At 43.3% G+C, this 18,101-nt stretch overlaps 1 protein-coding gene across 1 annotated transcript; it reads left to right on the top strand.

Moving 5' to 3' along the window:
- Positions 1-391: 391 nt before the first annotated feature.
- On the top strand, positions 392-17,245 carry RAB32 (RAB32, member RAS oncogene family). The gene is made up of 3 exons (XM_037034771.1): positions 392-855; positions 12,307-12,584; positions 16,704-17,245. The coding sequence occupies exons 1-3, from the start codon at positions 606-608 to the stop codon at positions 16,851-16,853; spliced, it is 678 nt and encodes a 225-aa protein (XP_036890666.1). The 5' UTR covers positions 392-605; the 3' UTR covers positions 16,854-17,245.
- Positions 17,246-18,101: the final 856 nt, after the last annotated feature.

The raw sequence follows: 18,101 nt of genomic DNA, 5'->3' as shown, positions 1-18,101 counted from the left end.
CTGACATAACACAGATGTGGAAACTAGGCACTTATAAAAGAGAATCAACACAGTTCATAGTGTAACCGTGGAAAAACGGGCACTGGAGATAGAATCCCTCACTCAGGAAATGATCTTCAAGTGTGAAACCTCAGCACAGATAGAGCCAGAGAAGGGGCCTATTCCCAGGCCTGCACCGCCCCTCCGCTCTGACTCAGGGCTTTCGCGGGCCTCAGCAGTTTGGCAGGCTGACCTTGACCCCATTGGGCTCGCCTGGGCCCTCCGCGGGTTCCCAGTCGGCCCGGGGCCACTAGGGGGCGTGCGGGATCCGCGCCGCCCCAGCGAAGGAAGTGCGGAAAGTCCGGCCCGACCTGCCTGAGCGCGGGCGGGAGAGGGGGCGGGGGGCGGCCACCTAGCCGGGACCTCCCCCGCCAGGCCGGCCCCGGCCCTTTCCCCGCCCCTCGAAGTCTGTGAGCGACCGCGGGTTCCGGGTCCTGTGACCGATCAGGCGGTGTCGTGGGCGCGGGCACGGCCTCGAGGAAGTTTCCACGGCCGGCGGGGGTCCGGCGCGGGGCCCGAGCTCGCCCGAGAGCAGCCGGCGGGCTGGAGCGGGGCTGGAGGCGCTCATGGCGGGCGGCGGGGCCGGGGACCTGGGACTGGGGGTGGCCGCCACTGCGGTGCCGGAGACCCGCGAGCACCTCTTCAAGGTGCTGGTCATCGGCGAACTCGGAGTGGGCAAGACCAGCATCATCAAGCGCTACGTTCACCAGCTCTTCTCCCAGCACTACCGGGCCACTATCGGGGTGGACTTCGCACTCAAAGTCCTTAACTGGGACAGCAGGACGCTGGTGCGCCTGCAACTGTGGGACATCGCGGGTAAGCCACTAGCTCTGGCCGCGGACACGCGGGAACCCCGCGACGGGTGGGCGACGGCCTCCGGGAAGGGGCGTCCGCCTGGTTTCCCATCCGACTCTGCTCAGTCTGATTGCTCCTTTCTCTGTCCTCAGCGTGAACCTGTCCGTGCACGTTTAGAAGAGACTAAATCACCTGGGATGATGGAAAGGGAGTGGATTCCAGTGGATGGGGCAATGGAACAGGCAGTAGTTGGAGAATTTAACTGCAGGGCAAAGTAAATAAATGCATAAATACATAACGAGGGTTAGATAGATACTTCTGCTAAGTATGTGGAAGGCCTTTTATGCTGTTTAAAGGTTGGCAGGGAGCCCTGTACTCCAGCGCTCTCTCACCTGCCAGTAGAGGGGCCTTTCCAGAAGTTTTAATTCAAAATGTTAACTATCTTATAATACACCAGGTAGAGTAGAGGAAGGGGTTTGGCTGCTCTCCTTCAGTTTTCTCATTGACAGATGAGAGCTGAAGTTCTGACTTTCCCAACCTTACACTTGCAGTTTGTGGCATAACCAAAGTAGAAACCAGGTTCCTTTTCAGCGCATTTGTCATCACCTACCTGGGATCTGAGACCCTTCTTTGTGAGAGAGTGCCTTTCACACACCATGCTCATTCCCAGGTCAGACCACCCAGGTGAGGGTTTGGGAAAGCTTGTCTTGAAACTGTGTGCTCCTTCTTCACTCTCAAAACCAACACTCCTGACACTGGCCCCGGACCCCCCTCCTATGTTTTCCTGGAATGTGCTTTCCCTTTGTCATTTTGGAGCCTAATATCCCTGTTTGAGGGGCACATATTCTCCTTGCTCTAACTTGTGAAAAACTTGAATGCTGGGTGGTGTGATGGGGTAGGATGTGGGCATTAACAAAGATGTTAACTTCTGGGATTTTGGTACCCAAAGTTGCCCCGCCCGGTTGCTACAGGTGTTAAGAAGCTCAGCATTTGGCTTGGAGCATATTCAGGGTTGGAGAGAATACCCTCATCCTACATTTGCATTAACTGAAGTGCTCTCAGCTGGTAGTGGGAGGTGGGGAGACACAGGTCTGTGAACTAGGTAGTGTTCTTCTCACCCAAAGCTTATTACCTATGGGAAAGTATTGAAGAACTATAACCTCCATACTCATTTACTTAAAACAGACTTCTCTATGTCGGATATGAGAATAAATTTATGTACATCAAAACTTCAGAGAAAGGGGTTTAGTCAGCCCCGGGCTCAGCTTTTTTTCCCCTTTCTTTCGGAAAACCAAAAGTCCGTTTGAAAAGTCTTCTTTTGAAGCCCAAGGCTTCTTTTGAAACACTTCCTGCTGTTTCATAGAGCACTTGTGACCAGTTGTATTGCTTTATGACAAAGTCATGCATTCTAACGGTCGTCTTACCGTGTGATTCTCGTTCTCCAGGCATCTTCAGTGTAGCTGTGGGTTTCCACGAAGATGATTTTAAACCCTTGCTTAGGAGGCTCATTGACTTTGCATGAGTCTTCATGGAAAATAATGTAGTATTTAGCTATGAAACTGTGATTGGGTCCCATTGCAGGTAAATGGAAGATTTTTATGGCACAGTTGTGCCTTCAGAAATGCTGATATTTGGAGACTTGGAAAAGCAAAAACATCAGTAAGGGTTTTCTTCCCGGGAACCACCTCTTCATTCCTCTTGAACAGCCCTATAGAGCTGGGAAGGGGGCGTGGTCTTTATCAGACTCTGGTACATATCCAGGTGGAATATCCTTGCTCTTCTGCCTTAAAAAAATAAATAAGAAATAAACACTGGGCCCTGGCTGGTGAAGCTCAGGGGATTGAGCACGTGCCTGTGAAGCAAAGGGTCGCCAGTTGATTCCCAGTCAGGGCACATGCCTGGGTTGTGGGCCAGTTCCCAGCAGTGGACACATGAGAGGCAACCACACATTGATGTTTCTCTCCTACTCTTTCTCCTTCCCTTCTCCTCTCTCTAAAAAATAAATAAGTAAAATATTTTTTTAAAAAAACTGGAGCTTGGCCAGCAAGGAGAGCAGAACTGTAATATTTCCTCAAGGCATTCTTGGGCATTAGATATGTTCAGCCCATACACTCCAGCAATGAACAAGATTAGTGGTAAATTTATGAGGTGATTGGAGAGAATTATGGTTCCTTATAAATAAGGTTTTCAGATGGAGTCTTAATATATAAGGAAACCAAGAGACGAAATTAAGGTTTAAAGAGCTTGTTAACTGTGTTTGGCTTGGGTATTTGAGCTACTAACTCATCCTAGTTCATTCCATTGGGATTAAGTAGTAATGATGTAATGAAGGCAAACCGGAGGCCACTCCAAAAACTTCCCTTGTGGCTAAGCATATTTGCCTTATGTAGTAACAAAATTGAATCATTTAAATCTCAAAGGATACAAATATTCCTTAATTTCAAAATAGTTGGTAGAGTGGGCCACTTGATATGACTTAACCTAAGATGTGGTGTTATTACTAGATTTTCTTTGTAGTTTCAGAGACGGGAAAGGTGGTAAAGAAATTGTACTCAGTCTCTGCATTGAAAGCTTTGGCAAGTGTGGCAGGCAGGAGTTGTCCAAATGTTTTCCACAGGTTTGGCCAAGCAATTTGAGCTAAACTCTCCAAGTTAAGAAAAATAGTGACTCTTGTGTGCAGGCCTTAAAATTACTTTCTTTTTGCATCAGATGTATGTGGCTTTAAATTACAGACACGGTTTAATACAGTTTTTGTGTAACGCGATTGCTGTCTCTCAGTTCCGACTTGCTTTGAGACTGCTTCTCAACATATACTGAAGTATATTAAAATATTGACGTCTCTGGTAAGACTTTAAAGAGAGTTTAATAATTGCATATTGAATTAAGGTATAGGAAGAGATATCTCTTATCTTCATTTATGATGTATTGTAGGTGAAATAATATTTGGCTTAGTACTTATTATAAGCTTATTAGCAAGTGTAGAATTGTCCACGTAGGTTGAGTGGCTGGTATAGGCTAAATCTTTGCAAGATAAAAGTTTGTCCATGTAGTGCTAGTATAATTTAGCCTTCAGGTGTTCATTGCCGTGATTTGCATTTGTAGAAGAGGTAAATTTTTATCTTGACCCTCCTTGACCCTTTCAGCTGGGCCTGAGAATTTAACTGATGGAAGATGTGTTAACAGCAGAATTACTTAATATGAGTTTTACGTGACCCAAGAGCCCTCACATGGAAATGAAGACCTAAGTGGCAAAGCCTAAGTACTTTTATCCTAGGTTGAACAAAAAGAGGCCTTTAGTTCAAAATAATCCTTATGCCAAGTGGTATATTTTGGGGGGGTTGACCTATTCTGCTACCATTTACTTTTTTGGATTAAAATTTCTTTATGTAAATCTGAGTAACACTCCTTTGGGCCATAGAACAAATCAGAAACAACTTACTTTGAAGTTCGTGTAAATACTATTTACCGAAGCATAAAAGTCATGCTTGGGAGACATTTTAAATCATATAAACCATACTTAAAGTCACTTTTTAAGATTTCCATCCTAGATTAGAACGTTGACCCTGATTTTCGTATTCCATCCTACATATTGCCAATTACTATCCCTAGTGGTCTCTTCTGGTCTTATTTAAATAACTTTCTTTTAACCCTTCATGGGCAAGAACCTGGAATATTACCTCTAATGCTTTCTTGACCTTCAAATTATTTGTCAGTCAGGGATTATTAATGTTCAAGTTTCTTCTAAATAAGAAGAAGCAGGGCTTAGAGAAGTTAGACTTTGTACAGTAGTTATTTGCAGTCTCTGTCTTAAGCAGTGACTACTACAGTAACTTTTCTAGGGCCTGTTGGTGGCCAGTAACTTAATTCATTTATAGGGATTTTTTAAAATCTTTATTACATCTGACTCCCATCTGACAATCTTGCCATCGTCAGTCTTATTCAGGCTCAGTTCTCTGCCACGTTACAAGCAAAGCCTACCATCCCATGTTACACCTTAAAACCATCCTTAATTTGAGACGCCCTTGCGGGACCCAGCTGGGACTGTGCGTCCGTAATCACACAGGCAGGATGGTCAGCATAACAACATTTGTTACGAGTACTGAAACTCCCTGCCACTGGCATGCCTATTTCCGGTCCTCTTTCTTTGAATAGGTTACCATTCTTAGTTGCCTCATTTAACCCCAACAAAAAGATGCTCAGGTTAGCAGAAGAGCAGTGATGAGAAGTACTAAAACCTGACTTTGCTCCCAACCATATGCCTAATCATTCTATTGTTTGAACTGAATTAGAAACTGTTTAGAGATCCATAGTCTCAACAGAGACTATAGTAGGTATAGTAACTTGACTAGGAAAACATAGATACTCAATGGCACTGTACAGAGACAGGTCTTAAGACTCTGGGATATGGAAACAATAAGCTATTAATAGCATAGCCGATTGTGTGTTCACTGATGTCAAATAGTAGTGTGAACCCACGTCTAAATTTGCAGATGTTCTGATCATTCTTGTATTTAGAGAATGTGACTCATATTTTATATCCATTGTAATAATTGTCATCTCCTTATGTTTCAGTCCAGAACTCTCTGTTATTATAATTCTCCTAATTATGAAGCACAGTACTTACCAGGTAGAGGCGTTTTGTTTGGCTCTGTCTTTTTTGCATGTGCATTTTGAAACGCTGTTTCCAAACTGTGGACTTCTCTGAAGATACCAAAGCTGTGTGATTGGATAAGGTTAGAGCACACCCAGGAAAGCAAGGTGATAATTGCAGGTGTTTGCCAGATCTGCTCTGTGACGTCACTGACTATACCTGTAGCTGTGCATTAGTCCAGAGATGCAGTGTCAGTTTCAAATATATTTTACAACTTTTATCCACTGTGTACATGTTATTCTGATCTTTCAGTTTTCTTAAGTGTTTGATAAGGGAATTTCAGTGGTTTTTAGTCTATTTTAAAATGTTCTCAGGACTTGTTTTTATTCAGGTGTGATGTGATCAACACAGCAGGAGACGATAGCCATTGAAAACAAAGTTTGCTACTTACAGCTCCCAGGGGGAGAGAGCAGGCTGCCCCACGCATGACCCCATGGAGAAGCAGCAGGTTGGTCGGGTGGCAGAAGGGGCGAGGGGAAAGCACGCGCAGGGGCTCTGGTTGTGGTTTCTGCGGTAAGAAATGGGCAAGGCAGCGCAGAAAGGCTGGGCAAACTTAGGTTTGGATAGTTTGAACGATTTGAGTGATTCTGGGCTGTAGGTTGGTCCCTAGTTGTCTAATATCTGGCCACAGGGTGACTTAGGGCCCAAGGACAGAGTCCTAAAATGCAGAAACCTGAAAACAGGAGGCAGATGGCGGCTGTGGACTGTCGATTGGTTGGTTTTTGGTTGGTTTACAACATCAAAGACATGCTCTCAGCAGGCCGTCTGCTGTCTCTAAGAACAAGCTAACCCTGGGAGGGTCAGTCCTTGCGGTTGACAAGGCCCCAAGATGTCAGTACTTCATAAAATATAGAACATTTTTTAAAAAGGCTTAATGCATATCTCCAGGCATTTATTAAAATAAATGGAGATAAAGTACACTTGCAAAGAAGACTTTGGAGGCCTTAGATTTGTAACCCCAAATAGCGTATCCTTGAAATAGTGAGAATCTCATGTTCAAACAACATTTGCCTAACACTGAGTGGGCTAAGGCCACAAGTTTAAGTTGCATTATGGTTCTAGAGATCTTCTCTTTGATGATGAAAAAGTGAAGACACAAATGTGGGGGAATTTCTCTAGGGGAAAAAATTCAAGAAAAACAGTTCTTGGGAATTCTATTCAATTATATTTCCAAAAAAGACTTTTGACCTTTTGCAATCCTGCAGGCCAGAAATCTGTAATCTCTTCACTCTTCTTTTGAGACAGATGAACCACATAAAAATAAACAAAAATAAATGGGTAGCAGGGTTAGTTTAGGATCTCTGTTGGCCTTTCTGACTGATAGATGACCTTACTTTCTCTTCTTCCTCGTTCTTTGCATTTACTTCGCTCCAGGTGTTCGCCTTAAGTGTCTTGTGCAGTGAAATTGCTTCTTGAAACTGAGCTAAACATGTTTGGTTGTTCTGGTGTGATTCCATGGCGCCTCCTCCATCACACACATTTGAGGGGCTTAAAAAATGCAGGTTCTGTAGCCTTGACTGTATCAGCAGACTTGGCCTCATCTGACAAACATCCCATCCACCTGAAGTCCATCCTCCCGCCTGGCAAGTGTGTGGTTGGGTTGTCCAAGGCCGGTGAGCAGAACCATAAAGTTTTCATGGGCTGGAGCTGCCCTTTCTCCACTCAGCTGTTCCTTGGCAATATTCTATGTCTTTGTGGTCCAATCGAAGGTACGTGCCTTGGTATAAGGCCAGCTAGGAAATCTGGGCTTTTTTTAAAAGATATTTTAAGTTTATTTTTCAAGAGAGGGGAAAGGAGAGAGAAAGAGGAAGAGATTAACATCAGTGTGTGGTTGCCCTTCAAGTGCCCCCAACTGGGGTCTGGCCCACAACTCAGGCATGTGCCCTGACTGGGAATTGAACCAGCGACCCACCCCTTTGGTTCACAGGCCAGCACTCAATCCACTGAGCCACACCAGACAGGGCATAGTTTTTTTTTTTCAGTTGAATATGTTGCTTCCCCAAATAAAATTCTAGGAAGGGGTATCGGAGTCGGCAACCAGCAACCCTCCACCCTTAGCAAATTAGAACTGCCAGAGGTGGGGCCTGGAAGTTTGCAACTTACCAAGCCCCATGGGTGATCTGATTTATACTCAAACTGAGGACAGTAGTTCTGGTCATTGGCTTTGCCGCACCCCTAAAGACCCACCCAGGCACTGTACCCCAAGTGTTCTTCACAGGACAAAGCTGCCTGCCCCCCAGGCCCCCCCATACCCACTTCCCATGACCCTGAAGTTCCCTTCTGTCTCACATCACCTCCTCCTTCTGTGTGGCTGTCTCAAAAGCCCCCACAGGGGCAGTATGTGGAGACAAGGATTTACAGGACAGATATGGCACATTTCTCGGTCCTGTTGAATAAATTAGTTAAGAGAACAAAAAGTCCATATCTTAAACTTTTAAAACTATTAGGACTTTGGCCCTGGCTAGGGTAGCTCAGTGGATTGAGCACGGGCCTGCAAAGCAAAGGCTTGCCAGTTCAATTCCCAGTCAGTGCACATGCCTGGGTTGTGGGCCAGGTCCCCAGTAAGGGGGGCACAAGAGACAACCACGTATTGATATTTCTTTCCCTTTCTTCCCTTCCCCTCTCTCTAAAAATAAATAAATAAAATATTTTTAAAAATAACTACTATGACTTTGGACACATACCAGAAATATTTTGATTTTCCTCCCTACTTTAAATTGATTAAAGTTGGGTGTTCTTTTTACAGTCACCACAGGAGGTGTAAATAGTTGGATAGGGCAGACCTAACGCAGTGACTAAATACCACCGAAGCCCGGTCCCCTCAGCGGAAGGAACCACCCAGAATCCGCACTGACCCGTATCTGGGAACTGGCGATTTTGAGGGCACTTAGTGCTGATGCCGCGCCACCTCAAAAGCAGTTTATTTTCCTCTTAGTTTAGGCATTGTTCATTTTTTCCCCTGAATTCAGTTTTGTTAATCTGCTTGACAAGCAGGTTTCATCTCCATTTCAAAAAGTGATGGTCTGAGCAAAAACAGTGCGTTGTATATCACTTCACTAGCGACTTTGCCTGTCTTTCCCTTCATGCTTGTTTTTTCCAGTGGAATTGTACTTCCAAGTGTAAGCATGGAATCTCAGAGTTTGAACCTTTGGGTCATTGGCCCTCTCACATAATAATGGTTTGCATTTATTACACGCTGTCTTCTAGTCCCTGTCATTCAGTTTACTTCCATTCTTATTTATACTTAGAATGACCTGGAAAATGGGAATTGTTCACAGTTCACTGGTGGGTGTACTGAGACTCACCGAGGTTTGGGGATCCTCCCAGGATCCTCCCGACGTGCAGAGACGGGGCATGGATCCAGGTGTGTCTGACATCAGAGGTTTCACTGTCACCTGGTCTCCCTCTCACTTTATGTAGGATAAAAAGAAAAATCAGAGAAGTAAATGGACTTGTGTAACATCATGTGGCCCCTTTGCCTTCTTAGTAGTGCAGTGGTAAACTGTGCAATCAGCACATATCAAGCCTAAGCTCAGGAGGTGCTAGTCTGACGCATTACCCTTTAAACTCCTTCTACTGAGCATAATACAGCCACTTGTTTTATGGAAAACTGTGCAGACTAGTGTGGGGATGGGGGAATGTGCAGGTGGCATTACAGTCTGTTCTTACTAATACTGCTTGATTGGTTAGTGTTACAGTAGTTCTTTAAGACATTGTTTTACTTTTAACAATGCCTGTAATTCTAGCATATTTAATATCAAAGTGTCATGTGGGGCAAGGTTATAATAGCTTGATAAAGTCGTGATGCAATGAGTCATAAACTTGGTGCCCAAGACACATGATAACATCACATTATTAGCTATATCAAACTATGAAGGTTTTTAATGGACATGCAATTACCCTTTTAGAACCAATGACTGACCTAAAACTCTGATCGGGTCTTGACGTATGGGCCACCACCAACCACACCAGCTTGTTAGAAGAGCTTTGTCTCTGAAAGGCACAGTGAGATTTCAGGATTTTTGTAAAGGACTTCACGTGCACTAACTAGAAACTGTCTGTTTTCAGCCGGTCGCCTTGAGCAGGAATGTGCAGCTCAGTGATTCTCTGTGTAGGGGGTTGGGGGAGGTAAGCATTAGTTCTCGGGAAACCAAGCACCAGTCGTCCCATGGCTTTGATTTGTGTGTCGTTATGACATTTACATTTTGAGTTTCAAAGAACAAGACACATTTAGATTATTTATCCGATGGGGGCATGAACATAAAATATGGAGACAAACCCGTGATTAAAATCACAAGAGAAAGCATGTCTGGCCTGTGTTTCTGGTAATGGTTCGGAATGCAGTATTTCCCATGTCAAATACAAGGGGAAACCCTATCCTGTTGGAAATCTGCCTTAGATATGAAGAGGTCAGGCAAAGTATTTTGTGGTTTTTTTTTCCTTAATGGGTTATATATTCTTGGAAATATATTACTTATGTTGTCTCAACTCCTTGTCAAAGTTGCTGGTATTCGATACTCCCAAATGCATATTAGATGAGCATCGTAATCTTTTTGCCACCGAGTGTCATTTGGGGCTCAGCCCTTGGGGGTGTGAGTTGTGCCCCTTTAAATACCCTGGAACCTGGATGGCCAGCACTGTGCGCTTTTTCTTTTTTCTCAGTGCCAAGGTGTGTGGTTATAGTAAAGGTTTCCTCGTCTATAAAAGGGAGTAACTTACCTTTTTAAAGGCTAAAACACTTCAGAGTCATTTGGAGTATGCTGGCAGTGTGCCCACATTGGTGTGGATGCGAAGGGCTGTCCCCACGGTGGGGCCACTCGGGCACTCAGCAGCGGGACATGTCCCTCAGCTGCCCAGGTAAAGCGCTGGGGAACGACAGAGAGCAGGGGTTCACTTCTGTGGTAGGGCTGTGCTGTCCTTAAGGCAAATCTCTCCTTGGCTGCTGGTACTGCCTGCGACCTGTCTGGAAACACAGGGACATACAGAGCAGTGACTATACTGCAGGGAATACTTGGTGTACACATCAAGCAGCACATGAGACAACCAGTCAGTCTAGGAAAACTGAGGAACTTTCCCTGGGATTTTATTTTCTCATCTATAAAAGAAGAGATGTTGGAATAGATGACATGGGTTGTCGTCTTCCAGTTATAAAAATGTTCTTTTAAGTGTTTGGTCAAGAAAGCACTACAGTGTTCTCCCCCTTCTAGTAAGAAGTGGCCACAGCACTGGTCAAAGAAGGGGATGTTGCGTGAGTTCTCCTACCCTCGGAACTACTCCGCAGACTCACGAAGAGGAAGCTCTCCCGGGTTCTGCTGAGTTTCCATATTGTTGAATGCTTGAATTCTTAACACAACACACCACGCAAAAACAAAGCTGGTGCAGCTGTCTTTGTACTTAGTGACTGCAGGAGGCTCTATCCAGTCCTTTCCTTCCAGCATGGCTGGGACTTCCTGCGTGTTATTTTTGTTTTGGGGGAAGTATCATCCCAGATAATAAAGACTTTTCTGGACTGCACTTGACCTGATTATTTTATTTTTCCATTACTCCATTAAGCAGTAGCTGAAATTGTGTGGTGGCATAGTAGAATTTGGATGAGGAAAATACTAATTTGGGAATAGCTTTGCATTTAGTATGATCAATAAAATGTAGTTAAAGTGGATTTTTCATCATGTGTTTTAATAGGAAAGTGTGCTATTATAGTGCTTCTTTAATTTAAATTATTTTATTGTTGTTCAATTATGGTTGTCTGGATTTTCTCCCCACCCCTCCCCCCACCCCCTCCAAACCCACCTCCCTCCTATTAAAGTGTTTTTACTCATTGGTTAGAGTTGTTGATCTTTGATTAACATTTGATTGCCACTCATTTTTCCTTAGACCTCTACTCTGTGACCTGGCCTATTGAAAGTATAAACTTGATAAGTCAAGGCAACTGCAAAATAGTTCACAATGGCTGGCATCATATTTCCGTAGGGGTGTGGGAGTCGGAAGACGTGGGTTCAAGTCCCTTCTTCTTTAGACATTGCTATTGGAATCCTGTTCAAAAAGCTCTTTGCTTGTTCTTTCGTCTGTCAGGTTAAGATTAGGGTCCCTCCTGTGTCAGAGAACAGCATGACGTCGGGTCGCAACAGCATGCTTTGCAAAGTCCTATACGATAGGTTAAGCAGTAGATTTTTCCCAGTTTCTCACTTATTATTTTAAAAGTCCAGTATGCTAAGAACTCTGTAATTGATCTTTCTTTTAATGACACAACTATTATGCCATGTTTTGTTCCAAAAGAGCAGGTTTGCATGCCTCTGCCTTTCTGAGGAGATCAATCTTGCATATCGAGTCAAAATCAGGTGGAGATGTGAAGGAAGATGAGTAAAGAACTTGAGAGTCTTTATCTCATGTCCAGTCCTAATCTTTTTGGGTAACATTTAACATTTAACATTTTATCTTCTTCCTGCAAGTTTCATTTTCTTCTATTCTTATCTCTTCTTCCTCTACCTCCCCCCCCCCCCGCTATCTTTTTTTACTTTAGAACATCTCTTGTCTTAGACCCAGGGAAGAGGAAATGGACTCTGTAGCTTTAAGTACTGTCATATTGGTGGTTATGGAGAATCCGCTGTACATGCGCAGAACAAAAACTAGTCACTTGTGTACTCAGACCACGCGATTAGCCACTTCTGCTTTGTGAGTCCCTCCTGTGTGTATATCCTTAATCTTGCTAGTCTATGTTACTATGGATTAGAAGATATGGACTTATTCTTGGGGTCAAAGGTGTTGAATAGAGACTTTGTCTAAATTTGGAGTGTTTAACCTCTTATTATATTTATTTCTAGGGCAGGAGCGGTTTGGCAACATGACGCGAGTCTACTATAAAGAAGCTGTTGGTGCTTTTGTAGTCTTTGATATATCAAGAGGTTCCACGTTTGAGGCCGTCTTAAAATGGAAAAACGATCTGGATAGTAAAGTCCATCTTCCAAGTGGCGGCCCTATTCCTGCTGTTCTCTTAGCTAATAAGTGTGACCAGAAGAAGGACGATGGGCAGAACCCTTCCCAGATGGACCAGTTCTGCAAAGAGCACGGCTTCACTGGATGGTTTGAAACCTCCGCAAAGGTGAGATCTGCTTTGCCTTTGGACCAGCTCTGCTGTCAGCTTGTACACGTGAGCTGTAACCACGAAGTCTTTAGCTGGATTGACGGGAGTGGGTGTTGGAAGCCTGGGGCACAGGGCAGCGCAACATTAATATGTTACAGCTTCTCCCAGGCTGCAGCAGGGTTGCTTTCAGAAATGGTCAGTGAGGAGGTGATTGGAAGGACAGATTTCACATTCAGATGAAAATGAACTGTTATTTAGAGCAAATAACAAAGCCTACTTTCTGTGCGTTTGAGTCTTTAAATGAAGTCTTGTGCACCTAGAGTGTATGAGATGAAGCACAAGCATTTTTCAAATTTTTACAGAAGGCTTAAAAATGCATAGGGCCATACCCCTCATAAAGATGCGGTTTATATACAAGACTAACTAAGGCATTGAAGAGGAGATGTATTTGGGTGATGTCTGAAGAGTTGTGTATTAACTCTGTATGAAAGAATTTGAACAAGAGGAAAGTATCAATATTGGTGACGTAATTCCTTCATGAGTAGTAGAGTGAGAATTTTTCTTCGACCCATTACAGGAAGCAAGATAAATGGTTTTTTTTTTTTTTTGAAGAAAAACAGAAATACATTAAGTTGGGTGTTGAAACTCTTAACAGCCTTGACATGCAAGAAAGGGAGTGTGAAAATCACAGGCACCAGTATTGGAGGGTGGGGGGTGCTGGTTGCTGTGGGGGGGCAGTTTCCTTCAGAGGTCAGGTTGCAGTCAGACTGGCGTGAGGATGATGAAGTGTTTGAAAAATTCTCCAATGACAGACAAACTCAAAACCCTAAGTTTGGTGTAATCCTAACACAGTTCCAGGTTTTAGCATGCTTTCTGTGACTTCCATATATATATTTATATATGTATATTTAAAAGCATTGTTCCTACTTGTCACTTATGTACTGCCAGGTTGTTTTTAGCTTTTAGAAACCCATCCTAAGAGTGGAAGATTATTTGGTGCCACCGATGATCAGAATAATGAAAGCAGAGGCATGAGAAGCCTCCCAAAGATGCTGCCCTGAGAATACTGAGCGAAGATGGAGTCTTGGGCAAACTCATTTCTGCTGGAGGCGAAAGTGCTTCCTCCCAAGCTAAAGGCTTTTTGTTTAAGTAAATATATTCCAGAGTCTTAGCATTTAGTGTCATAAAGGGAAAGTATTGGCAGAAGAGCGATGAAGCTCAGAGAAGAAGCCGCATGAGCACTTGTCTAGACAAGAAGTAGGGAATACAGGGGGGGAGGGAGGCTGTGTACACGGGGGCTTGTGCCAGAAGCCGTGCCCCATGGTTCCATTGTCAGAGGGTTTGCTTGCTTCTTAATCTTCGTTGGAGAAGTTAATGGTTTGGGTAAATGTTTAATACAGCGTGAGAGTCAGTGGAGTAGATGTAGGTATTACAGATAAAAATGTCTGTTTAGGCTTTATCTGAATTAGTCATTCAAATAATGAATCCAAGTGTATCCCCAGAATCTGCATGGGAGATTTGTAAACAAATGTGTCACCTAGCCTGTGGTGTGAGACTGCACACGTCGTCAGCTTTGTTTTACAGGGCTTGGCAAAAGTAGGTTTCCAGCTCGTGCATACATGAAACAGTTTGTTCTTGTATTATTATTAATTATGTCATGATTTTCCATACAAAAAAACTATAACTCTACTTTTGCCCGCCCCTGTGTTTATAAATGGCATCACACAGAAGGGTGAAGAGGAAAGCATGGGTTAAGAGTAACGTTCCAGGTGTATCCTGTGCTTTCCTACAAACACATGAGGGACACCCGCTGCAGAATTTAGAAGTAAACAGGGAGTGTTCTGAGGGAATAACAGGAACATAAAATTCAGGTTAAAAACTTTAGCCAAAGCTGAAGGCCCTGCCCAGGTGTCACCAACACCTATACTTCTGGCCTGGCGAGAAGCCGCCTTCAAGTCTGGTTTCTGCTGGAATTCCAGGGATCTGAATTCCAGTAGGAACATAGCCAAACAAGTGTTGTGAGTTCATGAATTTCATCTTTTCACCTCTGTGGCCAATAATGCCTTCCCAGTATGAAAACGTGTGACTAATTACACTACAACATGGGATTTTTTGTTCCTAGTCAATGGCCACTAACTGCAATTAGAAAACATAATTACGTGATATACTGGGGATGGAGGGAACTGAATGACATCTGGACATTCGGAGACCAGTACTTTAATTAAAGTTAATACTTATCTTGGGAGTGGAAGTAACAAAGCTTATGTTGATGCTGGAAAACTTAATTCAATAAATAGCACAGGTCTTGGAGGTTTCTCAGTGTCTGAGAAAGGTATAACAAATAAGGAAGAGGGCTAGAATGAACCTCGCGGTGTTGGATGGGAATTGGAGAGATCAATATTAACATAATGTTACATACATATATACACCTTATATGTATAGGTGTTTGTGTGTACACACACATGCTGTACACATGTGCACACTATATATGTATAAATAGAGAGGTAAACATAGAAAAATATTGGTCTGTGTAGGGAGACACACGTGTATTCACTGGGTCTGTCTGCTGAGAGGGCTTGGAAGCAATGACAGGGTAGAACCAATGATCTATGAGTCCTCGGTAACTTCTTTTTTTAAGATTTTATTTATTTATCTTTAGAGGTGAAGGGAAGAGGAGAAGGAGAGAAGTATCGATGTATGGTTGCCTCTCATGAGTCCCCTGCTGGGAACTGGCCTGCAACCCAGGCATGTGCCCTGACTGGGAATCGAACCGCTATTGTGTGGTTCGCAGGCCCGCGCTCAATCCACTGAGCTATGCCAGCCAGGGCCAGTCCTCGGTAACTTTAAACACTACTGTTTTCCTATCAGAAGAACCGGGTTTCTTGGGCAAATGGTGGATTTCAAAACTGTGGGACAAACCCAGTAAAGACGTGCCTGAGAGTAAGAAATCATCACAGGTGTGGTGGAGACAGATCAAAAAGACACAAGGGCCTATTTATAGAAGCTCCAAAATGTAAGACAATTTGAGCAGCAAAGTAAAGAATATTGTGCCCTGGCTGGGCTGGTGTGGCTCAGTGGATTGAGCACGGGCCTGCAAATGGAAGGTGACAGGTTCAATTCCCGATCAGACTACATTCCTGGGTTGTGGGCCAGGTCCCCAGTAGAGGGTGTGTGAGAGGCAAACACACACTGATGTTTCTCTCCCTCTCTTTCTCTTTCCCTTCCCCTCTCTCTAAAAATAAATAAATAAAATCCTAAAAAAAACCCACTGTAATAGATTTAATCCGCAGAATGAAATACTAGTCCATGAGATGAGTAAACAGATGAATAAATAAGTGGGAAAGAAGAGAAAGATCTTCCTAACAGTAGCATCACAGCTAATAAATGTAGAAGGAATGATGAAAACAGAAAATCACCATTGAACTCGCAGTAATAATTGTTTTAGGGAAGAATCGATCCATCCCAGCTCCTTTCCCTAAAAACTACACACACTACGAGCTCCACCTCTGGATGTGCTTGGAGTCTCTCTTCCTTCTCTCCTGGGGTGAGTCTGCCACTCTGTCTGTGAAGTGGCGTTTCCTCTCTGCTCAATAAAACCTGTTTCCACTTTCACCTCTCGTCTGTCTGGCTCGTGTCTTGGATTCCTTCCTGTGAACAGCCGAGAACCCCTCTGGCATCACTCAGAGATGGGGGAGCGACATGATGGATTTATCCCATTCTAATGTGGTTTGAGCCCTTTGACATTTGTCTTCATGATGTATCCTGAACACTTGAGTTCGATGTCCAAGGTCAGGGATAGTTTTTCATTTCAGTGCTTGCATTTGTGTGAGTGACAGCCTGGACAAGGCAAAGATTTATTTGTAAGCATCACAATAGTACCTTGACCCTCAGTGGCAGAAAATTTAAAGCAGGAACACCAAAAAGCATGATCCTTTGTAAAAACAAACAAACAAACAAACAAAAACAAGGTTTCATAGCCACATTACTCAATAGCATTGAACTCTTGGCAAACACTTTAAACATCGGAGAAGAAGGTGGTAGCTGGTGTATTTACAGTGTCCTCTCTGAGGAATTTTTCTAGTTCCCATTAATATTCTTAATGCTCTCTTCTAAGAATTCTGTATGTTGGCTTTACAGGATAACATAAACATAGATGAAGCAGCCCGGTTTCTGGTGGAGAACATTCTTATGAACCAGCAAAGCTTTCCTAATGAAGAAAATGATATGGACAAAATCAAACTGGAGCAGGAGGCCTTGCCCGCGGAGAGCAAATCCCAGTGCTGCTGATGGGCTCCGGCTCCTCTCCTCTCCTCCCGCTGGCCAGAGGCAGCCTGACTTGATTTCTCCATTTGGAGCAAATTCCTGAGAACGCAGTAAGGTGGTGGGTGTGCCACTCTGTGACCCTTCCCAGGGCTGTGCTTTCGCAAGACAGTGCGGGCGCCCTGGAGCCTAAGCTGAAATGGGGTGTTGGTGTTACAGTCCCCACAGTGGCTGTGCGCCTGGGAGCCAACACTTAGGTTTCTGTCGTTGTTGTTGCTGTGTCATATTCAGGATAATGTTTACATCCTTCTTATGCCTTCTCAAGCGACAGTGCTCAGGATTTGGTAGGAGTTCCAAATTGTGTGTCTTATTATTGTAAGCACTGGGATGGTAATAAAAGTTTCCCTGCTGTTTACAGTCATTTTATGAGTCTGTAGTTTTGTGTTTCATCTTTTAAGGGAAGTTTTTAGACTGTTAGCCACAGAAGGTTTGAAGTTTCTATTCAGCAGTATGTGGATTTCTTTCTCACAATTTCTAACTAGAGCTGGTCTTGTCAAATTTATAATAGTCACAGTCAAGGAGAGAATTTATTTCAAAGCACATACAATTAGATCCAAGGTTCTTTTAGTATGAATTGTGAAAGAAACCAAGTCAGATGTGGTTTTATATAAAGTTTTGGGCACTTAAAGTATAATACATGAGAAATGGAAGTCTGGCTCACAATCTTTGTATTACCATTCAATCCAATTAAGAACGGAATAAACATTTTGACAGAATTCTTTATTTTGAGTTAATGTAGTTCTACAAAGGTAATATAGAGTATACATTTATGCTTCAAAAAACTGCATCTATTCACTTTTGCTTTAATTATTAAGACATTTAATGATATTAATGCAAAAGTCTAACTTGTTCAAAGGAATATTTAAAGATGTTTTTGACATAATCCAAAGCTAATGTGAAATGAGGCATTGATCAAATTGTCTTATATGTTCTTATGAAGTTGGCTAGGAAAGATTCATTCATTTATTAATAGCAGGGGAAAAACCTAGTATAGAATTGCATTTGCTCCGACAGCTGTGTTCTGGAAATAAATAGTAGTCACAGTCCACTGAATGTAGCTCACTCTTCTCATTAAATCAGCTTTCTTTGCATAGGAATCACAACTATGTTCATATGTCATACGTTTAAGTAAATAAACTCTTGACCTTTCTCAAAGGGCATTCTACATAGAATCACATTTTTCTAAGGTTAAAGAATAGAAAAAAGACCCTGCTT

The sequence above is a fragment of the Sturnira hondurensis genome, unplaced genomic scaffold (assembly GCF_014824575.4).
Source record: "Sturnira hondurensis isolate 20B ecotype Veracruz unplaced genomic scaffold, ASM1482457v3 Scaffold0022201, whole genome shotgun sequence".
NCBI lineage: Eukaryota > Metazoa > Chordata > Mammalia > Chiroptera > Phyllostomidae > Sturnira > Sturnira hondurensis.
This window is presented reverse-complemented; position numbering and strand designations above follow the sequence as displayed.